The following is a 27,321-nucleotide window of genomic DNA, read 5'->3' as shown; positions in this document are numbered from 1 at the left end:
ACAGGATGATACCTTCCTATGCCTTTGGGCTCACAGACCTCACTTTGGGCGGGAGATCTCAAGGAAATAGCTCAAGAAGAAACAGCAACTAGAGAGTGAGATTCTCTGCCCAGGTGCCTGCACTTAGGAACTGGTTACCTAAAATTCTGTTCAGAATAGTCTACTGCCACAAAAACTTCCAGTTTGTGGTCAGAGGGCCGAGGGAGATCGTCCGAAGTCGACATTTGGCTGTGTGACTTTAGATTTGACACTTAACTTCTCTGAACTTCACTTAACGTCCCTCCTTGATAAACTGGGGATATCAACAGGTCACTACCTCCCTGGGTTGTGTATTAAAGGAGGTCACGTCTCGAAGTGTCTACACAGCACCTAACCGGGTGTTCAAGAAGGGGTGGCCATTGCCATTGGAAGGTGACTACTGGACGGAGCCTGGAGAGTTCTCGCCTACAGGGGATGAGGCAGGATCAGGGAGTCTAAGCTTTCTAACTTGAAGAGGAGTTGGTTTCTTTAACTCCTAGGTTTTTTTTTTTGTTTTGTTTTGTTTTTTTATTACAAAGTCAGAAGAAGGAAAATAAACCTCTGCCACAACTTTGCAGGAGTCCACCAAAATGCAAAGGGAAGGTCTTCAAAGGTGTTAAATTCACCCGAAACAGAGAAAATTGCTGAGGGAGGCTCCCACTCCCACCGGACTATCAAGATTGGGCGCCCTCCAAAGATCTGCAAATGCACGTTTTTTGGAGACTTGGTCTAGGACAGGAGTTTCATATTCCCCAAAGTTCGGAATTTTCATCTCTTTGAGGGAGACGATCTGCCCAAGGTCCCAACTTAAGTGACCCGGTCCGGCAGGCAGTAGTAACCACCGCACGGGCGACCCCTGCGCGGCCCGGGTGAGTGGCGGGCATCAAAAGGGCTGTGGGAGCCGGGGTCCCGGAAGCGGAGGGTGGGCGCAAGTCCCCGGGTGATGATGGTGCGTCGAGGGTGCTGGCTGTCTCACCCATTCCGCTCCGGGAGCCCCGGGGAGCAGCCCTCCTCCAGCCAGCAGGGGGCGCTGAAGAGAAGGCGGGTGGGGAGGTCGCGGTCCGAGGAGCTGCCACCCCTCGATCCCCTCCCGGAGTCGGGACCGAGGCTGCAGCTCGCCCATTCGTCCGCAGCGAGGCTTCTGGACGCGGCCCAGGCGGAATACGGGACCCGGAGTCCCGGAGAGAGGCCCGGGCTGCGTCGCCAGCATCGGACTCCGCGCTTGCCCGGAAGCGCCGGCGCTGAGGGGGCGGGGCCGGGAAGCGCTTCCGGGGGCGGGGGGCGCGGGCTGGGGCGGCAGCCGGAGCGGCGGGGACGGGCCTGGCGCCGGCGGCGGCGGAGGGGGCGCCGCGGGCGGGCGATGTGAGCGCGGCGCTCTCGGCAGGTGAGGCGCGCCGGCGAGGGGGTGGCGGGCAGCGGGCGAGGCGCGGGCATAGCCGGCGGGGTCGGAGGCAGTCCCGGGCCGCTGTCCGGCTCGCTCTGGGCGCGGCGGGGCTGGAGCCTCCGCGCCTGGTCAGTCCAGCGGGCCGGCGGGTGGGCGGGTGGCGCGGGCTGGAGCCGAGGCCGGGCGGGGTCGAGAGGCCCCGGGCACCTGCTCCGGCCAGGCGCGCGCCCCCGACGGGCCAACCCTGCTTTGGCCCCCGGTGTCAGGACGCTGCTTGCGGGGCTGAGGGTCGCACTCAGCCAGCTGCTCCGGACTCCCCCAGCCTCCGCCCTGGGCGTCTCGGGATCTCCTGCTTCCGGGCTCCTCGGCCCCGGGGGGCGCTCCGGCTTTGTACCGGGAGGCCGGATGGTTAAGTCCCCTGGAGAGCCGTGCCGGGCCGTGGGGTCGTCCCTGCTGATGGCTGCAACCGAGCCCCTGCACCCATGCCACCGCTTTTCTCCAGGTAAACAGGCGACGGCACGTCGTGCTTGGCCCTAGACGTCTCCATGGTCACTCTTGCCCTCGGAAGGTCCTGCCATTACGGAGGGCTGGGCTGGCCTGGGGGGTGTCGCCAGTGTCCTTCTAGGCTAGCCGGCTTGTGCCTTGGGGCGTCAACAGTCTGCGAGTCTCAGACTTGAGGTTTCAGCAGACTTTTCCATGTTGGACCTCAGATTCCCACTTTGAGCAGTGAGGGTATTTAGATGAGCTCTCTAGAGACGCTTTCAGTTCTGTCAGTCTATATATGTCTGAAATTGGAAGGGCTGTCCCTGGTTCAAGATACTGGGCAGTTTCACCGAAGAGTTTGCAGATCTGGACTTTTTAGCCACTTAATACACTTGGTTTCAAACAGTCTTTAAAATGAATCCAAGAAGCCTTTCTAAACCTTGCCTTATCGTAATTCATCCCTCGCTTTTGTTCCTGGCAGGAGTCAGTCACGTCCTGCAGAGTTTTTGCACGCACAAAATTTTTTGTTGTTTATATCTGCCCATTTTCCCTTTGTTCCCTAGTCAGGCCCTCTTTGCTTGACATCTGGATTATTGCAACAGCTTCTTAGCCGTCTCAGACTTCAGAAGTCCCCCCACCTCCCCCACCCTTCCTTTATGCTAATGCCAAACTTAATGTTGGAAGTCAAAAAAAGAGTTGAGTGCTTGCTTATTAAATGTCAAGATGCTGTTCCATGTGGTGGGGTAAAGTAGTGGAGGCACACTTACAAGTCTCCAAGCAGCTTTACGCTGGGTGCGGAGACTCTACCTGTGCAAAGGTGACTGATTGATGAGACAAGCCTATGAGCTGTAGAATTAAGAGGGAGGAGAGATGGAGGTCACTGTAGGCCAAATGGTCAGGGAAGGCTTAGTGAGAGGGGTGGCATTTGAGCTGGCTGTTAAAGGATGAGTAGGACTCAGGTAGGAAAAGAAGAATCAGACCCAGTGATCCTGTGGAGCTAGTGAATAGACCAGTCTCCTTGTGGAGAAGGGTGCATATAGGAAGGGATAAGAGGAAAAGATTGGCTGGGCTGGTTCCTGAAAGAACTTGATCACTAGGCCAAAGTTGAAACTATTCTGAAGTCAGTGGTGAGAGGCCAGAGACCAGAGGTAGTAGTTGATGATCATTTCCAGGAGGGGAAGGGAGAGGCTCAGGGCCGGGACGTCAGCTAAAAGACTGTGTATTTACACCACTTTCAGAGTCCTCTGCTTGCCGCATGTGTCCAGTCAGTGCCCACCCCGTCTTTTCAAGGCTCTCCTTGGTTTGGCCCCTGGTCGCCTCCTTGGACCTTACTCACTGCTTCTCCTCCCTGTCTGTCTCCTACAGAAATGAGTTTGTGACTGCCTCTAGGCCTTGCTCCTCTAGTTCCCCCTTCTGAAGTACCGGCCTCCTTTTTCTTCTCTGTGTAAATTCTCCATTTCACTTCCTTCAAGCCCCTGCTGAAGATATACTTCCTCCAGAGGGTGTTCCCTGACCGCCCTACCCCCATCCATGCCTTTGTGGCACTCAGAATCTAAAGCACAGGTCTCAGCACTTGTTGTTCCTTGGTTATTGAACTTGCTCTTGTCCCAGCTGGAATGGGCGTTTTTGGAGGGCATTTTGTCTTAATACTTATCTAATATTGTAGCTGCACTTTTATAACAGGTATGCAAACACTTAATGGTTTTTGTTGGTAAATGACTTATAAACATTTTTTTAAACCCCCTCTTTTTAAAGGAGACTCTCTTATTATCAGTTTTCTCTGTCATATGTCATTGATGTCTAATGCTGCCATTTAAGGCAGGTGTTTTCAGCTTTCCTTCTTTGAGTGCAGAAAACATAAAACGAATCTTTGAAACATTAAAATCTTTGCTCTTGATTATGGGGAAAGAAAAAGTCATGTAATTCTTCAGTGGGGGGTTGTGGGGAAAGAACATGAGGTTGGGCATCAGGTCTGGGTTTGAATCCCAGCAGGGCTCCTTACTAGCCATGTGCGCTTGGACCATTTATATAATGTCTTTGACTCTCTTGTTTTCTCGTTTGTAGTGTGGGGATAATAAAAGCCATTTCCTAAGATTCTGTGAATTTTGAAATGAAAAAACGTATGTGAAGGAGGTGGCAAAGTTTATAGCACTTGGTAACCAATTAGTAAGTTTTCATCTTCATCATTATTGTGAGGTGTAAATGTATCAAGGTGGGGACATGCCAGGATGCTGAACCTCGGTTTGTCTACTGAGCTCTGGGTTTCTACGTGTCTCTGGATCCTCATTCTACCTTTCAGCTGAAGCAGTTGTCAGAACTATCTGTATCACAAATCTGGAATGCATCATTATGTTTTATTCCCATTAATTTTCATCTTTCTCAAGTTTGAATTCTACTTAATGTTTTTCAGACTTCTTAATTGTGTCCATTTAATGTTTTGTAGCTGACAAACTGCTGAATTTAGCTTAGTGAAGCTCATCAACTGAAGTCAGTTTAATTTCTAATGGTTATTTTCTGGTTGTACTGATGGCATGGAAAACCTCATGGAAGAAAGCAATTCAAGGTGAGATTTTCTAATCCTTTCAGTATAAGAGGTTCAGACTTAATCTATTTCCCAGGTCCAGTGCCCCTTGACATGCCAGCAGTGTGCAGATAAGAGGCAACTCCTTGACTTGATTGGGTTCTTTGCCCTGAGAAAGCGTATTTATTCGTTTTCCTTTTCTGACTTTATTTATTTGGCTGCCTCAGGTCTTAGTTGTGGCTGAGGCTCGGCATTTGTGATTCGTGGGCTTAGTTGCCCTGTGGCACGTGGGATTTTCCTGGACCAGGGATTGAACCCACATCCCCTGCATTGCAAGGTGTATTCTTAACCACTGGACCACCGGGGAAGTTCCTTATTTATTCCTTTAACTGGAACTAATCTTTCTATTTAATGATAGAATTTTAAACATCTAATTGCCCACTTCATAGAAGTAAAAAGAATGGACTTTATGCAGAGAAATGGCTGCAAAGTACAAGCAGGGGCTTACAAGTAGCCCCTTAATTATTACTATGTTGGTGTAACGATACACCTTTAAGTGAGAATGTTTTTTCCCACTCAGAGGTGATCAGTAAGGCTCTAGCACCAATAAAGCCCCGAATTCTCACCACTGTGCCTGGATTAAAGTCTTACTCTTATAGGAGAGAAGAATCCTGGTTCTGGAGACTGTCAAATCTAGGTTCAAATCCTGGCTCAGCCATTAGTGAGTTGGGATGAATTGGGAGAGGGTCTTAGCTTCTCTGAGTGTTTTTCCATCTGTAGAATGGGTGCAGCTGCAGTGTCTGTCTCACGGTGTGGTCATGAAGATTTGGTGAGCAGGTAGAAAGCTTACTTAGCGTACAGTACACAAGTGGAGCTCAGTAACTGTTACTGCCAGTCAGGTTAAAGAGTGCATTCCTACCCTGCTTGGAAAGCTCAGAAGAAGCTTCTGATGTTTTGTACTGACTGAAAGACAATCCCCACTGTCAAACCACACCGCGCTCTCAGAATTGGTGTAGCTGAGCAGACTTGGAGAATGTTAGCGCCTTGGTAGGAAATCTCACAGTTTGGATAAAAATGTTCTTTCAGGCTCACATGAATTAATGCAGTAAGAACTCTAGACTTGTTTTCTTTTAAATTAGGATGAGTGCTTCATGAATATCCATCACGGAATGCCATTTTATTTATTTTTTTTTTCTTGCATTGGGTTTCAGCAGCATCACAGTGTTTCGGGAAGGCCTGGTGTTTTTCGGCTGCTGCTTTCTGAAGGATTAGATTGTAATTCATGACACCTCAGTTTTAGTTTTGACCTAGACCCAGGCAGAAACACCTAAGAAAGTTATTTTTATACCGTTGTTACTGCCATTTCCACGCCTGTTGTCCCCAGTGCTCCCATCTGCAGTCTTTTTAATGACTTTTTGTTTAAGAATGAAAACTAGGGATCTTCAGGGTCTTCAGTGCCTGATGAAGTCTAGCTTGAGTTGGTCTCCAGTATCAGCAAGTGACTGAAGCCAGCAGGTGCGAATCTGGGTTTGGAATCATGAGCATCTTGATAGAGAATAATGGGTACCTCCTGGTGCCTTAAACAACTTCCAAATTTGTAACCTTGCTTTCCTTTCTTGGAAGTGTCACCGGGTATTTTTAAATGAAGAGCAAATGAGAGTGTTTATGGGTTAGATGGGAGTGAACTACCTTGCTAGATTTTTCCTGCTGGTGAGATGATCCTACATCTCTTGGATGTTGAGCAAGAAAGGTTGAAAGCTGAGCCACTGGCTTGGTTGGGGTTGCTGAGTGCCTTTGTCTGCTCGGCTGTGGGCACACAGTCTCTGACCACAGAGAGCCCCCCACCCCCGGCCCGGGGCATGCCCTCAGCAGCATAGCCGGCTCAGAAATCAGCACATCTCAATTGCTTAGGTTTTACACTTTTACTTTTGTTCAGGTTGTCATTATGGGGAAACAGTTCCTGGACTTTACCCAAGGATTTTGTCCAGGGGATTTTAAGACTCATGTGGGTATTTTGCCCAGGTGACGTGCAAGTGTCTTTTCTTATCTTTAGGTTCTCTTTGGAATGGGTTAGCACTGTGGGAAGATGGCACTCGTCTAGGTTCTGGTTTTCATTGCTCGGTTTCCTTACAGCTTAACAAAAGGCGTGATGCAGAATTGTGCTCGTCAGTGAAGTGGTGTGTTGAAGGGGGCACTAGATGTGGATGTTTCCTGTTTCATGAGATACCGTATTACAGTGGGAGCAAATCTCTTCTCAACTGTCTTGTCTGTTTTTTCTCCCTGGGTAACCACATGTAGCACATGGGTCCTTGGCTACTACAGTTTTTAGTTACTCCCAAATGGTTTATTGGCCAACTCTGTTCAGTTGCCCAGAGGGCAGCCTGAAGGCAGCTTGTCTGAGGCGGAGCTAACTTGCCTTCCAAAGTGGATAGCGTACCTCAGTCTCCAAGTCCTGTTGAGTCCTTCTTTGGACTCATGTTCAAATTGGCAGCCCCCAGGATCCAGTTTGAGATTTCCAGTGTGGTATTCAAGGACTTCCATGTTCCCACCGTGGCATTCCTCTTTGCCTGGTCACTCCTTGTACCTGGGGCCTGGCCACTGCCCCAGACACCATACATTTTCACCCCACTGTTCTCTGATTCTCCCAGTCCTTCTGCCTGGAGTCTTCTTCCTGTTCCATTTGAAATGCAAAGTCCTGTTCAAATATTGCTTCCACCATGAAGTTTTTCTTTGTTCTGTTGGATTAAAGATTTTTCTTTGGTCAAAAGTAATCAGTCTTGTCATTGCTCTCACAGTTCTTTGTTTCCGCCTCTGTAATTGTCTGCTCGATACAGTAAATTATCCATTTGCAGCCTATCTTTCTGTGGATTCTTTGGTTTTAAAAATTACGTCTTTTTAGGTAGAATCCTATAACATATCTTAAAAAAATTTTTAGCGAGACTAATACAGCCATATGATAAAAAATTCAAAAAAGTATAAGTCTATTTCCCTTTCTTCTTCCCAGTCTGTAGTCCTCATTCCCAAAAGTCACCGACATCAATGCTTTCATGCGATTCCTTCCAAAATGCGTACAACAGCATATACTTATTCTTTTAAGAAAAGTGTGTGAAGGAAATCAGATATGTACATACGTATTTTTTTATATCTTGTTCAGTTGGTCAGTCGTGTCCAACTCTTTGCAACCCCCATGGACTGCAGCACGCCAGGCTTCCCTGTCCTTCACCATCTCCCAGAGTTCACTCAAACTTATGTCCATTGAATCGGTGATGCCATCCAACCGTCTCATTCTCTGTCATCCCCTTCTCCTCCTGCCTTCAATCTTTCCCAGCATCAGGGTCTTTTCCAAGGAGTCAGCTCTTTGCATCCGGTAGCCAAAGTATTGAAACTTCAACTTCAGCATCAGTTCCTCCAGTGAATATTCAGGGTTGATTTCCTTTGGGATTGACTGGTTTGATCTTGTAGTCCAAGGGACTCTCAAGAGTCTTCAGCACCACAGTTGGAAAGCATCCATTCTTTGGTGCTCAGCCTTCTTTATGATCCGTCTCCCACATCCACCGTTTTGGCTAAATATTAGAACTACTTTTCAGGTCAGAGGATACAGATCTGTCTCCTCCTTTGTTTTGTTTTTTTTTTTTCCTGGCATGTGGGATCTTCCCCAACCCAAGGATCGAACCCATGCTGCCTGTAATGAGAGCGAGGAGTCTTAACCACTGAACCTCCAGGGAAGTCCTGTCTATTCTTCTTAATGTCTGGGTAGTGTTTCATTGTTGATTGGGTTTTTTTGTTTTTTTGAACCAGTCTTCTCTCCATGAATTTTGAGTTCATTTCCCTTTTTTTTTTTTTTGCTATAGTGAGTAAAAATGCTCAGCAGACATCCTTGTTTCATATATCCTAATATGCTATTGTAAGAACTGTGTATTTGTAGGCTTAATTCTTAGTAGTTAATTGTGGACCAAATAGTAAATGCTTTTTCCATCTTGATCCATGTTACCAGATTATCCCTAGGGATTACACCTGCACATTTTTTAAAATTAATTTTTATTGGAGTATAGTTGTCACACATTAAAAAATTTGTGCAGGTCTGATGGGCTAGGAATGGTATGTCATTTTTTTCTTTTTGTAACTCACATGTCTCGAATCATGAATAAAACTAAACATCTTTTCATACGTCTTTTGAACCTTCTTCCGTAGGATTATCTGAGCCCAAATCTCTTTGAGTTATAATATAAATTAAGGAATTTGGAAAGTAGCCCTTTGTCAGAGGTGCATGTACTTTCCCTCAAAACATTGTTTGTCTTCTGGCTTTGTTGGGGGGCGGTTATCATATATTTCTATGTTGTCAGATGTATTTGTGTTTGTCTTTGTTCCTTCTGGGATTTATGTCATGCTTGCAAAGGCCTCTATGTCTTTATTATAAATAAACTCACCCATGCTTTTCATTTAGTTATATTTTGGTGGTAGTCAAGTCTTTAAAAAATACTGTCATACTGGGGGCGGTGGGGACGGGAGGGGAAAGGATAGTTAAGGAGCTTGGGCTGGACCTGTACACACTGCAGTATTTAAAGTGGATAACCAGCGGGGACCTCCTGTAGAGCACGGGGAACTCTGCTCAGCGTGATGTGGCAGCCTGGGTGGGAGGGGGTTTGGGGAAGAATGGATACATGTGTATGTGTGACCCAGTCCCTTTGCTGTCCACCTGAAACTTACAACATTGTTAATCAGCTGCACCCCAGTATGAAATAAGAAGTTTAAAAAAATGTTGTCATAAGACTGTAATGACATTAAATAGAAATAATAGGGCCCTTCTTACATGCCCTAGTGCTTTATAAGAAATGGATAAAGATGCAGTACCTTTGAAAACTTGGGGAGCTGTATTTTCCATTAATCAGGCATTTTGTGTGAGCCTGTGAGCACTCATGGCCCGTCGCCTCTCGCTCACACGAAGTGGATGGAGCAGGCTGCGGGGAAGAGCAGAGTGGTGATGAACGGGTGTCTGTCCACCCTTCCCAGGGTCAGCTGTGTCTATTAGATTATGGTCACCTGGTTTCCCTGTCTTTGCGAAGTGGCTTTTTTAAAGCTCCTTCATGTAAAGTGTGTGTATTCCTAGTGAGCTTTGGACTCTGGGTTGGAGGTGTCATCCCTTGTTTGTAACATTTCAGAGCAGCCTCTTGTTCAGATGCCTGGGTGTGGTCGTCATGTGTTCCTTTTTCGGGTGGGAGCTTGAAGAGATTTCAGGCAGCTTTACTCGCTAAGCCTTGTTGTCATATGGTCTTGCATCAGATTTTTGTTTTCTTTTCAGAGCGTGCATGCACATTTATTTCTAGGATCCCTCTCCTTCACCTTTTACTTCCAGTCTGTCGGTCGAGTCTCCGTGGCTGACTTGTATGGTAATTGATGGGCCAGCACCTCTCCCTTGTGGCTTGTGCCCACACTGCCTTGCCGAGTGAATGGCCTCCCTTCCCTGGCTATCCAGTCTGTCCTAACTCTCCAGCCTGTGGTCGTGGTCTTCCGAACCAGCTCACTCTTGGCTCCGCGTGGTTCTGACTTGCCCTGGCCTGCGCTGGCCTTGCTGCTTCCTCGGTGCTTTCGGAGCTGGCTTCCTCACTACTTGGTCAGTCCTGAGTAGCCCCTCACACTCTGCTTTTGCTTTTCTTTTTTTAGGAGTATTTACTTAGCTGCAGCACATAGGCTCCTCTCTGGCGGCGGAGCGCAGGCTCCGGAGCGCGTGGGCTCAGAGTCTGTGGCTCGAGGGGTCTTAGCTCTCCAGCCACGGATCGAACCTGTGTCCCCTGTGTCGGAAGGCGGGTTTTTAACCACTGACCACCAGGGAAATCCCTGCTCTTGCTTTTTAGACTCCAGTCTCAGTGCTGCTTTGGATTCTCTTGAACTTGGGCTGAACTTGTGTCTTCTTGGCAGCATCTGCTCTCTGTGACTTTCACCCTGGAATACCAGAAGGACCGCTTACTTGAGCCCGGGATCTGTGGCCTCTAATGAACAGAGGCTTTAGCATATAAAGATAGCTGTTTATTTAAAGCAGGTTAAAATCAGCCAGGGTGCAGGGCTCTGATGGGGAAGAGGGAATAAAAGCTGTGAGTGTGAAGGGCATAATATACTGCAGCTGGAGGGCCACCTGGGACTGTTTTTCTGCTTAGGGCCCTTCCTTCTACAAGTGCCTTCAATCCAGAAAAGAGGGAGATTTTGATCTTGAAAGAGGGTGCTGTCGTAAATTCCTAGAACTGAGACTGCTCACTCATAGGGTATGTGCACTTGTAAGTTTGGCGGGTATTACTAAAATGCTCCCCTTTGCCTTCTCCATCTCCCTCCTCCTCACAGAGGAAGGAGTCAGAGCCCTGGGCAGCAGTAGGAGGATATTTGTCATCTATCACTGTCCCTTTCTCTGGCCACCACCCTTGTGCAGGAGTGTAAACTAGGTCAAGCTTTCTTTTCCTCGTGCCTTTTCCTCAATTCCCCTGCCTCCCTGAGTGGTCCTGCTGTTACCCTTGAGCAAATCAAACAAGGATAAGGGATTATTGTGTAGGGGCTCTAGATGGCCAGACTTTGCAGCAGTCCTGAAAAAGTTAGCCTCTTCGAGCCTCAGTTTCCTCACCTCTCAAGTGAGGGTGATAGTACCTGCCTTCTCATGGAAGGTCAAGACGATTGAGTGAAATAATACATATAAGGCCTTTACAACTTGCTCAGCATGTATGGAGCGTTCAGTAAACCTTGGTTATTGATAATGGTGGTGACAGACCTTCCCAGGTATTGGGGAAGGCTCGGGAGTGTGGTGGAAGATGGCAGGGATCCCCTTTTACAATTGCCAAGGCTGGTGTGGGGGTAGCTGGACGGATGGCAAGGCTGCCCGCATCCTTCCCAGAACCTACTGTTTGGACCAGTGATGGCAGAGTCTCCTCAGCTGACTGTGGCAGGGGCTGTGTGCGAGGTGAGCGATGCCTCCAGAGGCGCGAAAGGATTCCAGTGAAGGAAACTGGGGAGCAGAAAGGTTTGTGTGTCCATTGGTTGAATGAGCAGAAGAGGGTTATGAAGAAATAGAGGAGCTGACAATTTTGAACTTTGCAGCAGACCATTTCAAGTAATATTCTCTTCAGGTATGTTTTTAAAAAGAAGTATTTCATATTCTTATCCAAAATATAATTTTACAAACAAAGCCAAAATAAATATTGTTAAAATAAGTGTTAATGGTATTGAAGAAAAATATCCACTTTATATATACTTGTTTTTTAGTTAAAATATACCAGTGTAAATATCTAATTGGGGGTGGTTTTGTCATGTATGGATGTGAGAGTTGGACTATAAAGAAAGCTGAGCACCGAAGAATTGATGCTTTTGAACTGTGTTGTTGGAGAAGATTCTTGAGAGTCCCTTGGACTGCAAGGACATCCAACCAGTCAATCCTAAAGGAAATCAGTCCTGAATATTCAGGACTGATGGAAGGACTGATGCTGAAGCTGAAATTCCAATGCCACCAATTCCAAAATGCCACCTGATGCAAAGAATTGACTCGTTGGAAAAGACCCTGATCCTGGGAAAGATTGAAGGTGGGAGGAGAAGGAGACGACAGAGGATGAAATGGTTGGATGGCATCACCGACTCAACGGACATGCGTTTGAGTAGGCTCCGGGAGTTGGTGATGGACCAGGAGGCCTAGTGTGCTGCAGTCCATGGGGTTGCAAAGAGTCAGACACGACTGAGTGACTGAACTATAATGGGACAGAAAGAGCTGTGATAAATCTGCTGAGTGAAAGAATACTGATTCTGATGTATTTGGTGACTGGAATAATCAAATTCATTATTGTTTTCTGTAGCAGCTGCAAAGTTAGTCTAAATGAAAAACCAATATAAATCATTTCCCTGCATTATCAAAAATGAATTCCATTCCCCTATCTCTTGGAGTTGGGCGGAATCTGCAGTAAGTCTGTAACAAATTACAAGACTGGGACTCTTATTTATCTTTGAATTCCCTTTGGTTATGTGCATGTAGAAGGTTGAATATTTCCTATAAATGTAGAAAAATAATTTAAATTCCCAGTCGGTATGCCATTTAGTGATTGCAATTAAATCTAATACTTGCAGCACGTTTGACAGAAGGCTAATTTTCTTAATTTGCAAAGAACTCTGACAATTCAATAGAAGTGTCAGATATGGGCAAAGGAGATGAGTAGGCAGCAGAAAGACAAACAGACAAATTGCCATTGAACACCAGAATAGCTGATCTGCCTCATTTATAATTAAGTCACAGCCAAGGAGATACCACTTTTAACCTGTCAGTGTGGCAAAAGTGAGACAGTTCAATGCTCATTGTTGGCAGTTACGGGAGGTACAAGCACGTCATGTGTTGTCGGGGAAAGGACAGTTGCTGCCACCTTTTGGGAGATGAGTTGGCATTATCCACAGATGTGAAATGAACGCAGCAGTCCCTCTGCTAGGAGGAAATGCTATGACCATTTAAATGGTTTCCTGCTTTTGGTATCACCTGGGGACCGGCTGAGCACATGGTGATGCAGCTATCCATGGAATACGAAGAAATCAGAAAAGAGGATGAAGTAGATGAATTTGCGCTGCTGTGAAAAGATTTTAAGGAGTATTAGGTACTTTTTTGTTTTCTTGGCTGAGCTGGGTCTTTGTTGTGGTGCCATGGCCTTTTTCCTGTTACGGAGCACATGCTCCAGAGCACTCGGGCTCAGTAGTTGAGGTGCATGGGCTTCGTTGATCCTGTAGCACATGGGATCTTAGTTCCCCCGATCAGGGATCGAACCCTCATCCCCTGCATTGGAAGGCAGAGTCTTAACCACTGGACCACCAGGTAGCCCCTTAAATACATTTTTAAAAAGCAACATACAGGACAGTTAATGCTGATATGTGTTTATAGTTTTCTCTGAAAGAACACCCACAAACGCTTCCCAGTGATTATCTTTGGAAGAAGACACCGGAGGAAAATGAAGATACCCATTTTATATTTTTCTGTACGATAGTTTGAAGTTTGACCATATGCACATATGTTACTTTAAAGATAAAGGTTGATCTAAGTTAGGTGTGGGCCTGCTGTCATGCCATTCACGGGAGAGGTCAAGTCCCTTGAGGAACCAGTGATTAGCCCATGCTGGGAAATGGCTAATACAGAGGAGTATGGAGGGTTCTGCTTGAACTTGACGTCTCACTAAGAGGTTCTGACTTCCTTTACTTCCGGACCGCTGGACCTGATAAGTCAGGCTTGGGTGTAGAATTGTGATTAGTTAGGCCTTTACTCCCTTTAACCTGGAAATGTGACTAGGACTTAAATTCCCTGTAATTTCCTCATGTGTGAGTCTCCGAGAATCCTCTTCTAGTGTTGCTTGTTAGCAGCTCAAGGCTGGAGTCTCTGAATCTCATTGTCACAGCCGAAAGGAGGTGTCAGTGTCAAGGAGGGGAGAGTGGAGCACTTCCTTTCTCGTTTTGCAGAAAAATGGAATTCCTCTCTTAGGTGTTAATCGTGGTCTTTTCATTTTTCTCTTCAGTGGTTTTCTTTCAAGTGCAGTTCTCTACTTTCTCTCTGAGAAGAAGATAAAAAGCCACATGGAGGAGGAGGAAGCCTCATTGCAGAAGTGTTTTCAGTTTTACAGACTATTTCAGAAATGCTTTTTTGTTTTCCTTTTTCTACTGGTTTTTGCCCAGGACTCTGTACCCTTTAAAAGCCTGAACCCACCTTCCTTTTGCCCTTTAATTCCAAAAGTCACTGTTTACACACCCTTGTGTGTCCTGAAAACGCTGTAATGAATAGGTAACATTTGACCACTTGGCAGGTGCCAGGCAGTGGGTGTGTTTCTAGAAGGCAGTCTGGTGTGGTTATGAGCTTGACCTCTGGCTCCAGACTGAGTTCATCCATTAGCTCTGGGACCTTTGGCCAGTGTCTTAACTTCTTTTCTTCAGTTTTTTCATCTGTAAAATGGCAACAATCATAGTGTTCCCCTCAGAGTTGATAAGAGAAGTTAACATATGTAAGATATTTAGCACAAGATAGGCACTCATTATACCTGAGCTATTACACTCATTCATTGCATGAGTTTCCTTCATTCAATTTTACATCAGTTGTGTTGGGTAATAGTTCTTCCACGAGCTTTTCTAGACACAGAGATCAAAGTTAACTGACTTGTCTAAGGCCACGTAATTATTTAAATGTTCATTGTTATTTTTATTAGAAAGAAATACAGCCAGGATTCACAGCCAAGTCTAATTTCAAAACCAGTTGTCTTTGTTACACCATCCTGTCCCCTAAAAAAAGTCTCAGTAGCTAATAACATTGATTGCCATGTGCCAAGCATCCATTGTACAGATTGCTGCTTACGTGTTTTCTCATAACAGCCCATGAGGCAAAGACTATTACCATTAAAACAAACAAAACAAAACTGAGACCTAGAAAAGTTGTAAAGTACCTTGCCCGAGGTTTTATAAATGGAAATCGGCATCGTTTGAATCTGACTCCAAATTCTTCCAATGATTATATTATGATCTTATCTTTTTAAAGCTAGATGAAGTGCCTTAGTTTTTTTTTAATGTTACCTGTTTTTAATAAGCAATACATCCACATGGCTCAGAAATTTTAGAGTCTGAAATGATTCACTGAAAGCTAATGGTCTTCCAGCTACTGTGTTATTTCCCCCTCCCAAGAGGCTGTTTGTTTTTGTGCATCATTTCAGAAATTTTGTGCTCGTATATCTGTATATGTTGACACAGATATATGTGTTTTCACTTTGCTTTGTACAAATGTAGTATCATATATACTGCTGTGCATCTGATTTTTTTCATTCAGCAATATATTATAGTGATTATTTCATAACAGTATGAAAAGAGCTTCCTTATTCATTTTTTTAGTTGTATAGTAAGTAGTCTTTAGTATGGACATATCATAGTTTATTAGTCAGGTTTCTCTTGATTAGAATTTAGTTTGTTTCCAGCCTTTTGTCATGAACTATGCTGTAATGAATTCCTAGAGCTAAAATTGCTGTCATGGGGGATCATTTGTAATTTGGCTGGATGCTATTGAAATGCCCTCTATAGTGTTTGTACCATTTTATATTCCAGTGTCTGTCAAATTATCGTCTAGTTGGGATTTTAATGTATGTGTGTGTATATATATGTGTCATTCCAAGAAATGCATGTTCACTATAGAAGTTTGGAACATACAGAAAAATACAAAGAAGAAAGTTAAAACATGTTTACTGTTTCATTAATGTAAATGTTTTATATATATTCTTTAATATTATCTGTTTATTTAATATTTGTAAATACATGCATACTTTTAGAAATATCCTTCTTTATATTCTGTGATCACCTGATTTTTCTAACAGGTTTGTCGAGGAATAACTTACATATAAAAACGCTCATCTTAAGTATACAATTCAGTGACTTTTTTAGTAAACTTAAAAAGTTGTCAGACTATCATAATAATTCAGTTTTAGACCATTTCAATCACCCATAAAAATCCTTCCTGTTCATTTGCAGTTGATCTGATTTTTTGCTGTGTCACTAAATATTTATTCAGCACATATTTACTGAGTATCCACCATGTGCCAGGCAATTATCTGGCACATGGTTAATATAACAGATAAAAATTTCTACCCTCATAGTACTTATATTTTGTGGAACTTTGAATTCTTCTTTAACATCATTTTAGTTATGACTTGGTATTCGGTGTATAGGTGTATCGTACTTTAATAATTCCCTTATTGTTGAACATTTATTTAGGTTGTTTCCATTATTTGCCTCGTAATTGGATATAGTTATGAGTAAATTCTTGTGCCTTTATTCATGACTTTTTTTATGGTACAGAGTGCTAAATCGAGAAAAATTCCCATTTTAAGGTTTTTGTTTTATTTGCTTACCAGAGTATATGAGAGCATCCCTCTTCCTATAATCACTGCCTACTGAGTTGCACTTTTAAAAGCCTGGGCAATTTGAGAAAGAAGAATTATGTCTTGTGTTAATTTTTATATTTTGGCTTATTGATGAAGTTGTTAAGCATTTTATTGCTATGTTTAAAGGCTGTTTTAATTTTTTTTTTAAGCATCAGTTCATATTCTTTGCTCACTTTTCAGTTGTCCTATTTGGCTTTTATTGATTTGTAAGAGTTTTATAATTCTCTGCCATGATGTTATATATTTTTCATAATTTATCTCTTTTTTATGATAAAATATATTTTTTAGATGTAAAGAAGTTTTTATTATACTTAAATAGTTAAATCTCCCTTCTGATATCTGTCTTCTCGAAGTTATTTTTGAGTGTGTTGTGAAGAAGGGATATGGCTTTATTATTATTTATTTATATTATCCAAGCAGCATCTATTTCCAGAAATCTCCCTCTGTCACTGGTTGAAATGGCCCCTGAAGGCCCGTCGCGGTCTGGTTTCTACCCGCCTTGGCCGCAGCCCGTGTTCTCTGCCCTTGCTCCTGTCCTAGCTGTGCCACAGTGCTCCAGCATTTCCTTCCTTCCCGACTCAGCCTCTCATCCTTTGTGCATGTGACTCCTTCTGTCTAGAAGCCCGGAATGTTTCCCTGCAGCACCCCCAACCCCCCCAATATCTGGCTAACCTTTACTCATCCTTGAGGTCTCAGCAGAGATATCATCCTTCTGTCCTCCATTATGAAAGATCTTTCAGCTCTTACCACAGTTTACAACAAAAGAATTATAGCTCACCTGGGTCCCTAGTGCCAAGCATACATTTATACAGAGTATAAATACATACACTCGGTGTATAGTCACAAAATGAATGAATTATAGCCTACTCATCCATTTTGACATCTGTGTGTTTGGCTGCATTTTTATTTTTCTGTAATTTTTTCAGTATTTATTCTTCTAGATCTTTGTTGCCCAGTATGGTAGCAACTGCCCACTTATGGCTGTTGAGCACTTGAAATGTAGTTTTTCCAAATTGAGATGTGCTATAAATATAAAATATACATCATGCTTCAACGACTTAGTATGACAGACATGAAATTCTAAGAGTGTTGTGGAAATACTCAGGTAACCTTGAGTAAGACCCTTTTCTTTTATCTCAGTTTCCTAATCAATAAAATGGAAATAATAATGGGGAAAAAAAAAAGACTTAGTATGGAAACAAGAATATAAGATATCTCATTAATAACTTTCTAATGTTGATCTTAAAATGGTAATGTTTATATTTTTACTTTTAAACAATGTTAACTGCTAGAAAACATTACACATGGCTTACATTATATTTCTGTTGGACAGCAATATTCTAGATGAATTTTAAAATCATTTTGTCAGATTTCTAATAAAATACCCCATTGAACTGCATTATATTTACAAACTAACTTGCAGGAAATGTCTTCATCTTCACAATATCAAATCTTCCTGCCAGAAGCGTATGTGTCTTCATTTGTATGTGTTTTTGTCTTATTAAAGTGTTAGAGTTTTCTTCTTGTGGATCCTATTTTTTGTTTATCCCCCAAGTGTTTTATAGTTTTGGTTACTGTTGTTGGTTGTAACTTGTCATTAGCTTACCTAACCGGTTTTTTATGAATAATAATTTTTGGAATTCTCCTGTTATTAGATCCTGATTCTAACAGATTTTTTTCAAGAAGTTCTTTTGTATTTTCTATGTAAATAATCATATCTCCCTTGAAAAGTAATTTCACCTCCTCTTTTCTAAAGGCTATATGCCTTAGTTTTCTCTTGTTGCTTTGCCTGGAACGTCAAGAACAATGTTAGGTAAAAGAAGTAATGGGTAGACAACCTTGTAGCTTTGCAGACATTAACGGGAATGCTATAAAAGTGTTTACCAGAGTGTGTGCCCGGGAACACTAATTCTTTGGAATATTAATATGTGTACCTTGAGAGAAGAGCTTCATGGTTAAATAAGTTTGCAAACTGCTGAGTTGAATAGAATTCTTGTCTGTAGGACTTTGCAGATGGGTTATTATGCTAATGTTTTTAAGTCCTAGGAGGTTGTGATGGTGAGCTTGGGGCTTGTGTTCTACTAAATACATTTTGGGAAATGCAGATGTGTTTCCTTTTTCAAGGTGATGTTGCCATTGGTTTGCAGTAGACACTGTTTATTATATTAAGAAAATATTGTTCTGGCCTTACTAGCTTATTGAGTATTTTGTTCCTTACTTTGAAAGTAACTTAACTTTCTAAAATGCATATTTGGCATAGAATGGATATGGCCATATGGTTTTTCACCTTTGACTTATTGAGGTTGCAAATTATATTTGTATATTTCATAATATATAGCCATCCTTGGAGAAGGAAATGGCAACTCACACCAGTATTCTTGCCTGGAGAATTCCATGGACAGAGGAACCTGGCAGGCTACAGTCAGTGGAGTTGCAAGGCTCGGACATGACTTAGCGACTACAGAGAGAGAGCCATCCTTACACTTGATCATGATGTGTTATTCCTTTAATGAGTTATTTTTGCTAATATTTCCTTTAGGATATTAAAGAAAGTCTGTTTAGTGAAGTCTCTTTACTAAGGTAAAGTTGACAGTCGTCTTTATGCTGTTTGCCATTTCCTGGTATCAGACATAGGCCATATGAACAGAGATGCTTTACCTGTTTGAGCATGCATCTAGAACAGTGTGAATGGCCTGAAGGTCATTTGTGCTTTAGCACTTCTGTTTCTTTTTAATTTAATACTGCCAATTGTGTTATCCTGAAAATATATTTATGTCACTCAGATTTCAGATTGATGTCAATCATGAATCTAGAATAAATAAGGGCACAAGATTCCTCTCTAAAATGTTTTTTAACAAATTCTGATGTGATTAAAAAATATTCTGATGTGATTTATCACACTGATGGATCTTTTTCTGAAGGAGTCTTAAATTTAGTTGCACATTGTCTTAAAATTTAAAACTTTGCGATTAAATACTCTTCTATATTACTTTTTTGTTTTCTTTGGATTTATTATAACTTATTGTTCCTTTTCTAACCTCTTAAGTGATTTCATTTATTTTTATTCTTCAATGATAAAAGTGTTTTAAGGCATTAATATTGCCTGTTAAAATTTGTTATTTGAGAACCCCAGCATTTCATTGTGAAAAATTTCAAGCATACAGAAAAGTTGAATTTTATTATACAACAAACAACTGCATGCTGCATCTAGATGCCGCACTTGTTAACATTTTCCTCTGTTTGCTTTATCACATGTCCGTCTATTTCCTTTTGGGTGCATTGTCAACTAAGTTGGACGTATAAATAAATTTCATTCCTAAACCCTTCTTACTGCAGATTTGATGTGAGTTTTCTTATTTTCTAAACAGCTTTATTCCTTATTGATTTTTCTCTTTGATTCAGTACTTATTCAGGAGGTGTTTAAATTTCTATTGATTGGGCTTTAAAAACAGAAATATAAATGTCAGATCTAATTTGGTTGTGGTCAGAGAATGCAGCTGAGGTCTCCACCTTCTGTAGTTTTGAGTAATCAGAGCTGTGGATTCTAGGCAGGGTGGCAGTTAACGTCATAAGCACTGGCAGAGGATGATACACTCCTGGTATGTCCATCACTCTTGCTCCTACCCTCTAAAACCTCTTCACTGAAAGAGATAGAGCATTGCTCTATGAATTACCGACCCCAAAGGAGATAAAGGTGTGTAGAGCTGAAGAGGGGAAAAAATATACATCAAGACAGCAACTCAAATTCTAAGCTAAAAAGGATTTATGCTCCATTCAATGTGTCCGGTGTGCTATATACTTGAAAAACACCAATTGAAAATATGCACATAAGGCAGAACATTTTAAAAAATGAATTTACTTATCTTTTACAGAGTGCTTCAACTCCTCAAAGGTAGGTGAAACAGGAAAATCTATTTCTCAAAAGGATACCAAGTTCGCAATTAGAGCAAAGATGGCCCTACTATATGTAACATGTTTTACTTCAATCAAGATGAAAGGCAGCTAAGACTCTAGGCTAATTGGTCATTAAGTTATTTAGCTTTAGGTGAATTAACCGAGACATGAAGGACTGAAAATAAGAGGAAAATTGCTCAGGCAGACCCTACGAGGTACAGTAGCTACAGTGATGGTGGTGGTGGTCTTTTTTGCATGGTTGTGTTTATATGGCTTGTACTTAAGTGAGGAGTCACTGGTGAATTATGAAACTCTGTCTTTCCTCAGATTACGCTTCATGTCAGTAGAAATGGACAGCAGCAGTTTTATTCAGTTTGATGTGCCCGAGTACAGCAGCACCGTCCTGAGCCAGCTAAACGAACTCCGCCTGCAAGGAAAACTATGTGACATCATTGTCCACATTCAGGGTCAGCCATTCCGAGCCCACAAAGCCGTCCTTGCGGCCAGCTCCCCCTACTTCCGGGACCATTCAGCACTAAGTACCATGAGTGGCTTGTCAATATCAGTGATTAAAAACCCCAATGTGTTTGAACAGTTGCTTTCATTTTGTTACACTGGAAGAATGTCCTTGCAACTGAAGGATGTTGTCAGTTTTCTGACAGCAGCTAGCTTTCTTCAGATGCAGTGTGTGATTGACAAGTGCACGCAGATCCTAGAGAGCATCCATTCAAAAATCAGTGTGGGAGATGTGGACTCTGTGACCGTCGGTGCGGAAGAGACCTCGGAGAGCCGCAATGGAGTGAAAGACAGCAGCTTCTTTGCCAACCCGGTGGAGATCTCCCCGCCATACTGCTCTCAGGTACGGCAGCCCACCACAAGCAGCGATCTTCGGATGGAGACCACACCCAGCAAAGCTCTGCGCAGCAGCCGTTTACAGGAGGAAGGGCACTCGGACCGAGGGAGCAGTGGGAGCGTCTCCGAGTATGAGATCCAAATCGAGGGGGACCATGAGCAAGGGGACCTGCTGGGGAGGGAGAGCCAGATCACCGAGGTGAAAGTGAAGATGGAGAAGTCCGACCGGCCCAGCTGTTCCGACAGCTCATCCTTGGGAGACGACGGGTACCACACTGAGATGGTTGATGGGGAACAAGTCGTGGCCGTGAACGTGGGTTCCTATGGTTCTGTGCTCCAGCACGCCTATTCCTACTGCCAGGCAGCCTCACAGCCGGCCGGTGGTGTATCTGAGGCGTTTGGAAGTTTGAGTAACTCCAGCCCCTCCAGATCCATGCTGAGCTGTTTCCGAGGAGGACGGGCCCGCCAGAAGCGGGCCCTGTCCGTCCACCTGCACAGTGATCTGCAGGGCCTGGTGCAGGGTTCCGACAGCGAGGTCATGGTGAATAACCCAGGCTTCGAGAGCAGCCCCAGGGAGAGGAGCGTGCGAGGTCACTGGTACCCGTACAACGAGAGGTTGATCTGCATCTACTGCGGCAAGTCCTTCAACCAGAAGGGAAGCCTTGACAGGCATATGCGACTCCACATGGGAATCACGCCCTTTGTATGCAAGTTCTGTGGGAAGAAGTACACGCGGAAGGACCAGTTGGAGTACCACATCCGGGGCCATACCGACGACAAGCCGTTCCGCTGTGAGATCTGTGGGAAGTGCTTCCCTTTCCAAGGTACCCTCAACCAGCACCTGCGGAAAAACCACCCCGGCGTGGCAGAAGTACGCAGTCGCATGGAGTCCCCCGAGAGAACGGACGTGTATGCGGAACAGAAACTAGAAAACGATGCCTCGGCCTCAGAGATGGCCCTGGATTCCCGGATGGAAATTCACACGGTGTCCGATGCTCCTGATTAAGATGGTAAAAAAAAAAAAGTGCACCCACGCAAAGCACATTAATCAATGCCTATTTGTGATTTGCTTTGTTGTCATCTTTGGTTTTCCCAACCATCTGGAAATCTCTTGGTCTCTTGGCAGTTTTTCTAAGGTTTCTGGAAGGAACACTTCATGGTGTTTATCCTTTCCCACCCCTCGCCCTCCCTCCCCCAAGGAGCTCAAAGCATGAAGGGCAATGTATCCAGGGAAAACAGGCTGACAGTATTCCTCTTTGGCCGAACTCTTCATCCAAAATCTGCCAGTGATTTAGCTATGCCAACTGGTTGACCCTCCGTTTCTGCCAAGAGGCATACTCTCTGATTGTGTGCACTGGCGCCAGTGCATTTCCATGGAGAGAGACTGGGATGCCGTCAGCTGATACAAATGGGTAACCTTTTCTAATTTAAAATTACTTTTAGGGGGTAGTTAGACAATTTATATATATATATAATAAAGTGATTATTATATATATAGTATATATACATTCTCAAATTTGATTTTATTCTGGTTGAGGTGAATGTAAGAGGAATATATAATTTAATACAATGTGAACAGGGCTTTGGACTCTGTCTCGTCCCTACCTAATATGTTAGGGTTTTGCCCCTTTATTTCCCTTATTAAAGAATGTTAATAGGTTTTCATATATATATATTAATCATTGTGTCCAAAAGCAAGCAAAGCAAATCACAGTGTTCATAGCTCTGCTTCATAACAAACACATAAACCAAATGCCATAAAACGTATTCAACTCTCGTTGGAAACCATTTGGAATTTTTGTTAGTTGTCCAGTTAGGTAAGCTGGATGACCCGTGGTGCTGACCTTTTTACATATTGTAGTGTTATATTAGCCAACCCCAAAGGAGCAGTGGTTTTCAATGTTTTTACTGGCCTCCGAATCTACCTTCATTCCGTACTGTAGAAACACACATACCAGGTAACTAAATCGAATCACTCTCTACCGTGAGTTAGTACTCGCAGTAAAGGAAAGGAATTTGTAGTTCCGTCTACAAAATTCTCCAAGCAGTGTTGTGGTTTTTTTTTCGTTTTTTTGTGTTTTTTTTTAACCTTTCTCTTTTCAAACAGCCAGTTCAGGTGCACAGCAACTTTTTCTACGTGCAGTTCCCAGGGAAACTGCAGAACTTGGAATTTGTACTTTTTGTAAAGATATACTCTATGGGAATTGCAAGCAATATATCTATCTTAGTATTGTGTGTGCTGACGAGGGCCTCACCGGCTCCCCCACTCTCAGTGTTTCCTGCTTAAAGAAACCAACAGTTAAAAAGCCCTCTGAGATACTGTGTGTGTCACCAAATCTCTGTGTGTCTCCATTTTTTTGGTCACGTGGTGCTATTTTTTATGTTATGTATCTTTTAGGTCAGTATAGTTGTAGCAAATGTGAAATGTAATGGTAAAAGTGAATTACAATTTTTTTTTTCCTCTCCTGAGTTTATAGCTTGAAAAAAAGACCTCAAAAGCATGTGCTGGCAAACACATTACTGTATTTAAAAAACAAAAAAAACCCGAGTCCTATTTGGATAATGTTTTATTAGGCTTGAGGAAATGTCTTGAGTTTTATATTTTGTTCACCCACGTGCTTCTGGTATACAAAACAGGCTCCATAAGATTGCTCTGGTACTGTATACTCCAGCAGAGAGTGATGTGAGCAGTTTAGTGTTGAGTTTGTGCCATGGGCCGCTGGTAAGTATCAGCACTCCAGACTCTTCTGCTTTGAGAACCTTGGCCATGAAACTCACAACCAGTGAGTCTCCCCAGGAGAATAGCACAAACCCCGTGAGAGGAAAAAAAAAAAGTGAAACCTCAGAAGCAAGGAGTTAAAAGGAATACAAAAATAGATGTTTGCCGGTTTTCCATGCTTTTTTGGCTCTTAAAATACCAAGAATGGAGTTGGGGTGGGGGAGTGTTTGGGGATTTTTGTTTTGTTTTGTTTTTTGGTTCTGGGGGAGGGGGGGAAATCATTCAGGCCCTTGTGTGTGACCGCCCCCCAGGGTGGTAGCTGTGTAGTAGCATCTCTTCAGCACAGGGGGTCTGTCCACACGGCGTGACCACCACGCTCCACATCAGTGTTACTGCGTCCAGACACACGCGAGTCCTGCTGCTCAAGGAGCAGCTTCTGCTAACCGGGTATATAGTATGCCTTTTCCTGTCAGACTGCCTAAGTCCGGGGCCTGTTCTCTCCCTGAAGCACTTGTTCAACTCCTATCAAAGCCCTGTGCCTCAAGGGGAGGCTGGACCCCCAGTGTTTACCCACTTAAATATGTTCTGGGGTTTCAGGTAAATGTTTGTAATTTTTTTTTTCCTTACATGAGTAAGTTCGGTTTTGATTTTTTTTTTTTCCTTCAAAGAATTAAATGCAAAAAATTTGTGTTGTGGTACAAATTAAAGTTTGTGACAAGAAACACCCAAATCGAGGACACGAGAGGTCAGGCTCAGGGAAGGAACCTCCTTTTCACTCAGGCTTGGGGCCTTCCTCCTGAGAGGTCTCCAGAGCATTCTGTGATACACGAGACAAGTGAGGAGGGAAGGCACTTGGGGCAAGCGCCTCCAATGTCCTGGTTCTTGTCACCGTGTCCGTCTTAACCTTATGTACATGGAGTTCTTCGTGTGTGTAAATTTGTTTAACTGGTTTGAGTTTACCAAAGAGTGACTTATCCAAAATTGTCTTTGACAAAAAAAAAAAAAAAAAAAATCTACATTGCTTTGATTGTACAGTTCAGGTTCAGACATTGTAATGGGACTGTTAAGGGGCAGAAAAATTGATTGCGTTTCTCTCGAGTAATGATTCCACATTTTGCAAGTTCCGCTTGCTCCCATTCGTGTTGCTCACACTTGACCTTCTCCACTGCTAGCAGTGCTCAGAGTGAATTCTCAAGCCATAACCCAGTACTGTAAGGCTCCACAGGGCTTCGCGGGAGGCCGCGCCAGGCCGGCGCGGGGCTGGGCGCCGTGCTCCTCGTGTGCGCGGCCAGTGAAGGCTGAACTCCCTTCAGATCGGGCAGCACCAATTAATTGTGCCTTGTCACATGAGGATGTGCCAGGAGGATTAACGTGACCACACAGCAGAAACATTCTCTCCCCGAAGTTCACTTCACGTCTCCACAGACGAAGTCCGCTGTGTAACTCTTTAGAGCGACTCTTTTTTTTTTTTGGAAAGCGAAGTCCCTATTTCTGTACAGTTTTAGGTTAGCTGTTTCACTTATAACAAATGCAAAAACAATTAAGACACAAGTGATATGTGAAGAAGTCTTTTACAGTAAAATATATCCTGAATCCATATCGGTTCGTTCATAATTGAGTCTCTTCTTGAGCTACCTTTTCAAACACGTAGGCAATGTGAAGACAGTGACAGCGTCCTTTTCTAGAGGTGTTTAACCTGTTCTTACAAACTGTGAAAACAAAGAATTTTCTACTTTTACTAATGTTTGTGGTTTTAAGCAGTTATTTTCATTCTAATCAGTTCTCTACCCTCTAATTTCTACTAAAGCTGTAAATACATTTAGAAATGATATTTGTAAATACAGTATATGAAGTCAAGTTAATTTTGGGGTCAGTGGAGAACCTCCCAATTGGCTCTGCCTTGGCAGTTTTGTTTTTTGTTGTCGCTGTGTTTTTTTTAACAGCAGAAAGGATACTGTCGGTTCACTGTTAAGCAGAATATACTGTAGAGCTAAATTGATAACTTCTAAATCTTCCAGAGCATGACTAGCTGTCTTTTCTAATGATAGCAGTTATATAACCAAGTCTTTATTTGTCCCTTAGCCCAGACCATAGGCCTGCATATTTTTGTGTGTGGTTTTGTTTTTACTTTAGTTTTTATAGCCTCTAGGAAGAGTTTGCAGGAACACAAAACAAGGACTGGGACAGGGGGGAAATCATCTATGTGAACGAGCTTTACTTTAAAGAAATCAATGTACTTTATTTTAACAATGTTTTCCATTAGTTACTGTGATTTTCTGTTTTGTTCTTTTGTTGTTGTTGTTACTGTTGTCGTCGTCATTATTGTTAAAATTCTGTAATGGTTTCCTGTGAAGCCTCCACTGAAAGGGACTCAAATATGCAACACCTAAACTATTTTCCAAGGGCACATGCCCCTTGAATGGTGCTTCTAGACTGGTCAGGGTTATTTATTAAATTTTATATATGAAAGTATTGGGGAATTATGTAAATTCTTTATATGAAACTATCTAGTTCATAAATCATAGATTTCATATTACTCAGTGCAACTGAACTGAAAGTTCAGAAGAGTCATTCACATTGTTCGAAATTTGTAATGGTTGTCACACGTCACATACGTCTTTTCAGTAAGTGCCAGAGTCTTTGCACTGTTTCTGCCCAGTGCTTGACTCCTTGGCCCACAAGAGACCCTTTTCTCTCTGGTTCCCTTGGGTCTGGCACAGACAGGGCTGGTGTAGTTCTCGATCAAGTCCTGGAGTAAGCCTTGCAGCAGATTCAGTAAACAGACCTCTTGCTGCCCCCTCAGTGACAAGTATGCTGTGAATTCAACCTTTGGACTTGCTGCCCAAGCCTTTGGTTGCTGCCCTGACTCTAGTAAGAGGTAAAGGTATGGTTTGTTCGAGAATGACCATTTTCCTAATGTGAAAACCATCTCTCTCACCACTTTGATTAGTAGGGCTAACAATTTTTTTCCGTTATAAATGGTTGAGCAATTTGAATGACTTAACACAGTGTCATTATCTTGCAATATAAACTGGTAACCTCACAACTCCACACTTCATCGCCATATGAAGTAAATGAAGCTAGCTAAGCGGATGCTGTATCAACTCGTAACTTGCCATTAAGGATTATTTTATAGCATGAATTTAAGACTATTTATTCAAATGATATTTTACTCTTGTATTCATTTTGTTTTAGATTTGTGACATTGAATATTTCAGTGCTGCTTAATTTTGTTCTGAACTCTTGTTTCTTGCTTGTAAATGGCTTTTTTATGGTATAAAGTCAATGGAAATTGCTGTTTGTAAATAAAAATGCTGCTAGAGCAAATGTGCTGTGGTCTCCGTCTGTATCTGCCCCTTCTGGCCTCCTGAGTTTCACTGGCCCTAACAAACATCCGCTGGTGTCACAGTTTCTGTAACCACTATTTTTGAAAGGTTAGAATTTCATAAGAAGCTCTTGTGCCACGGTGATGCTGGAAAGAGGAGAAAGAAGCAGATATCTCTCTGACCTTTCTCACGTGTGGCAGAGACTGGATTGCCAG

The 27,321-nt window shown here is 43.1% G+C and overlaps 1 protein-coding gene across 1 annotated transcript; it reads left to right on the top strand.

Annotated features, from left to right (window-relative positions):
- The first annotated feature begins 1,337 nt into the window (after window positions 1-1,337).
- On the top strand, window positions 1,338-27,095 carry ZBTB34 (zinc finger and BTB domain containing 34). Its single transcript, XM_061154635.1, has 2 exons — window positions 1,338-1,402; window positions 20,537-27,095. The coding sequence occupies exon 2, from the start codon at window positions 20,547-20,549 to the stop codon at window positions 22,065-22,067; it is 1,521 nt and encodes a 506-aa protein (XP_061010618.1). The 5' UTR covers window positions 1,338-1,402; window positions 20,537-20,546; the 3' UTR covers window positions 22,068-27,095.
- The last annotated feature ends 226 nt before the right edge of the window (window positions 27,096-27,321 follow it).

The sequence above is a fragment of the Dama dama genome, chromosome 11 (genome assembly GCF_033118175.1).
Source record: "Dama dama isolate Ldn47 chromosome 11, ASM3311817v1, whole genome shotgun sequence".
NCBI classification, from domain to species: Eukaryota; Metazoa; Chordata; class Mammalia; order Artiodactyla; family Cervidae; genus Dama; species Dama dama.
This window is presented reverse-complemented; position numbering and strand designations above follow the sequence as displayed.

Coding starts and splice junctions, on each gene's coding strand:
- ZBTB34 (XM_061154635.1), top strand. CDS start 20,547: ATGTCAGTAGAAATGGACAGCAGCAGTTTTATTCAGTTTGATGTGCCC.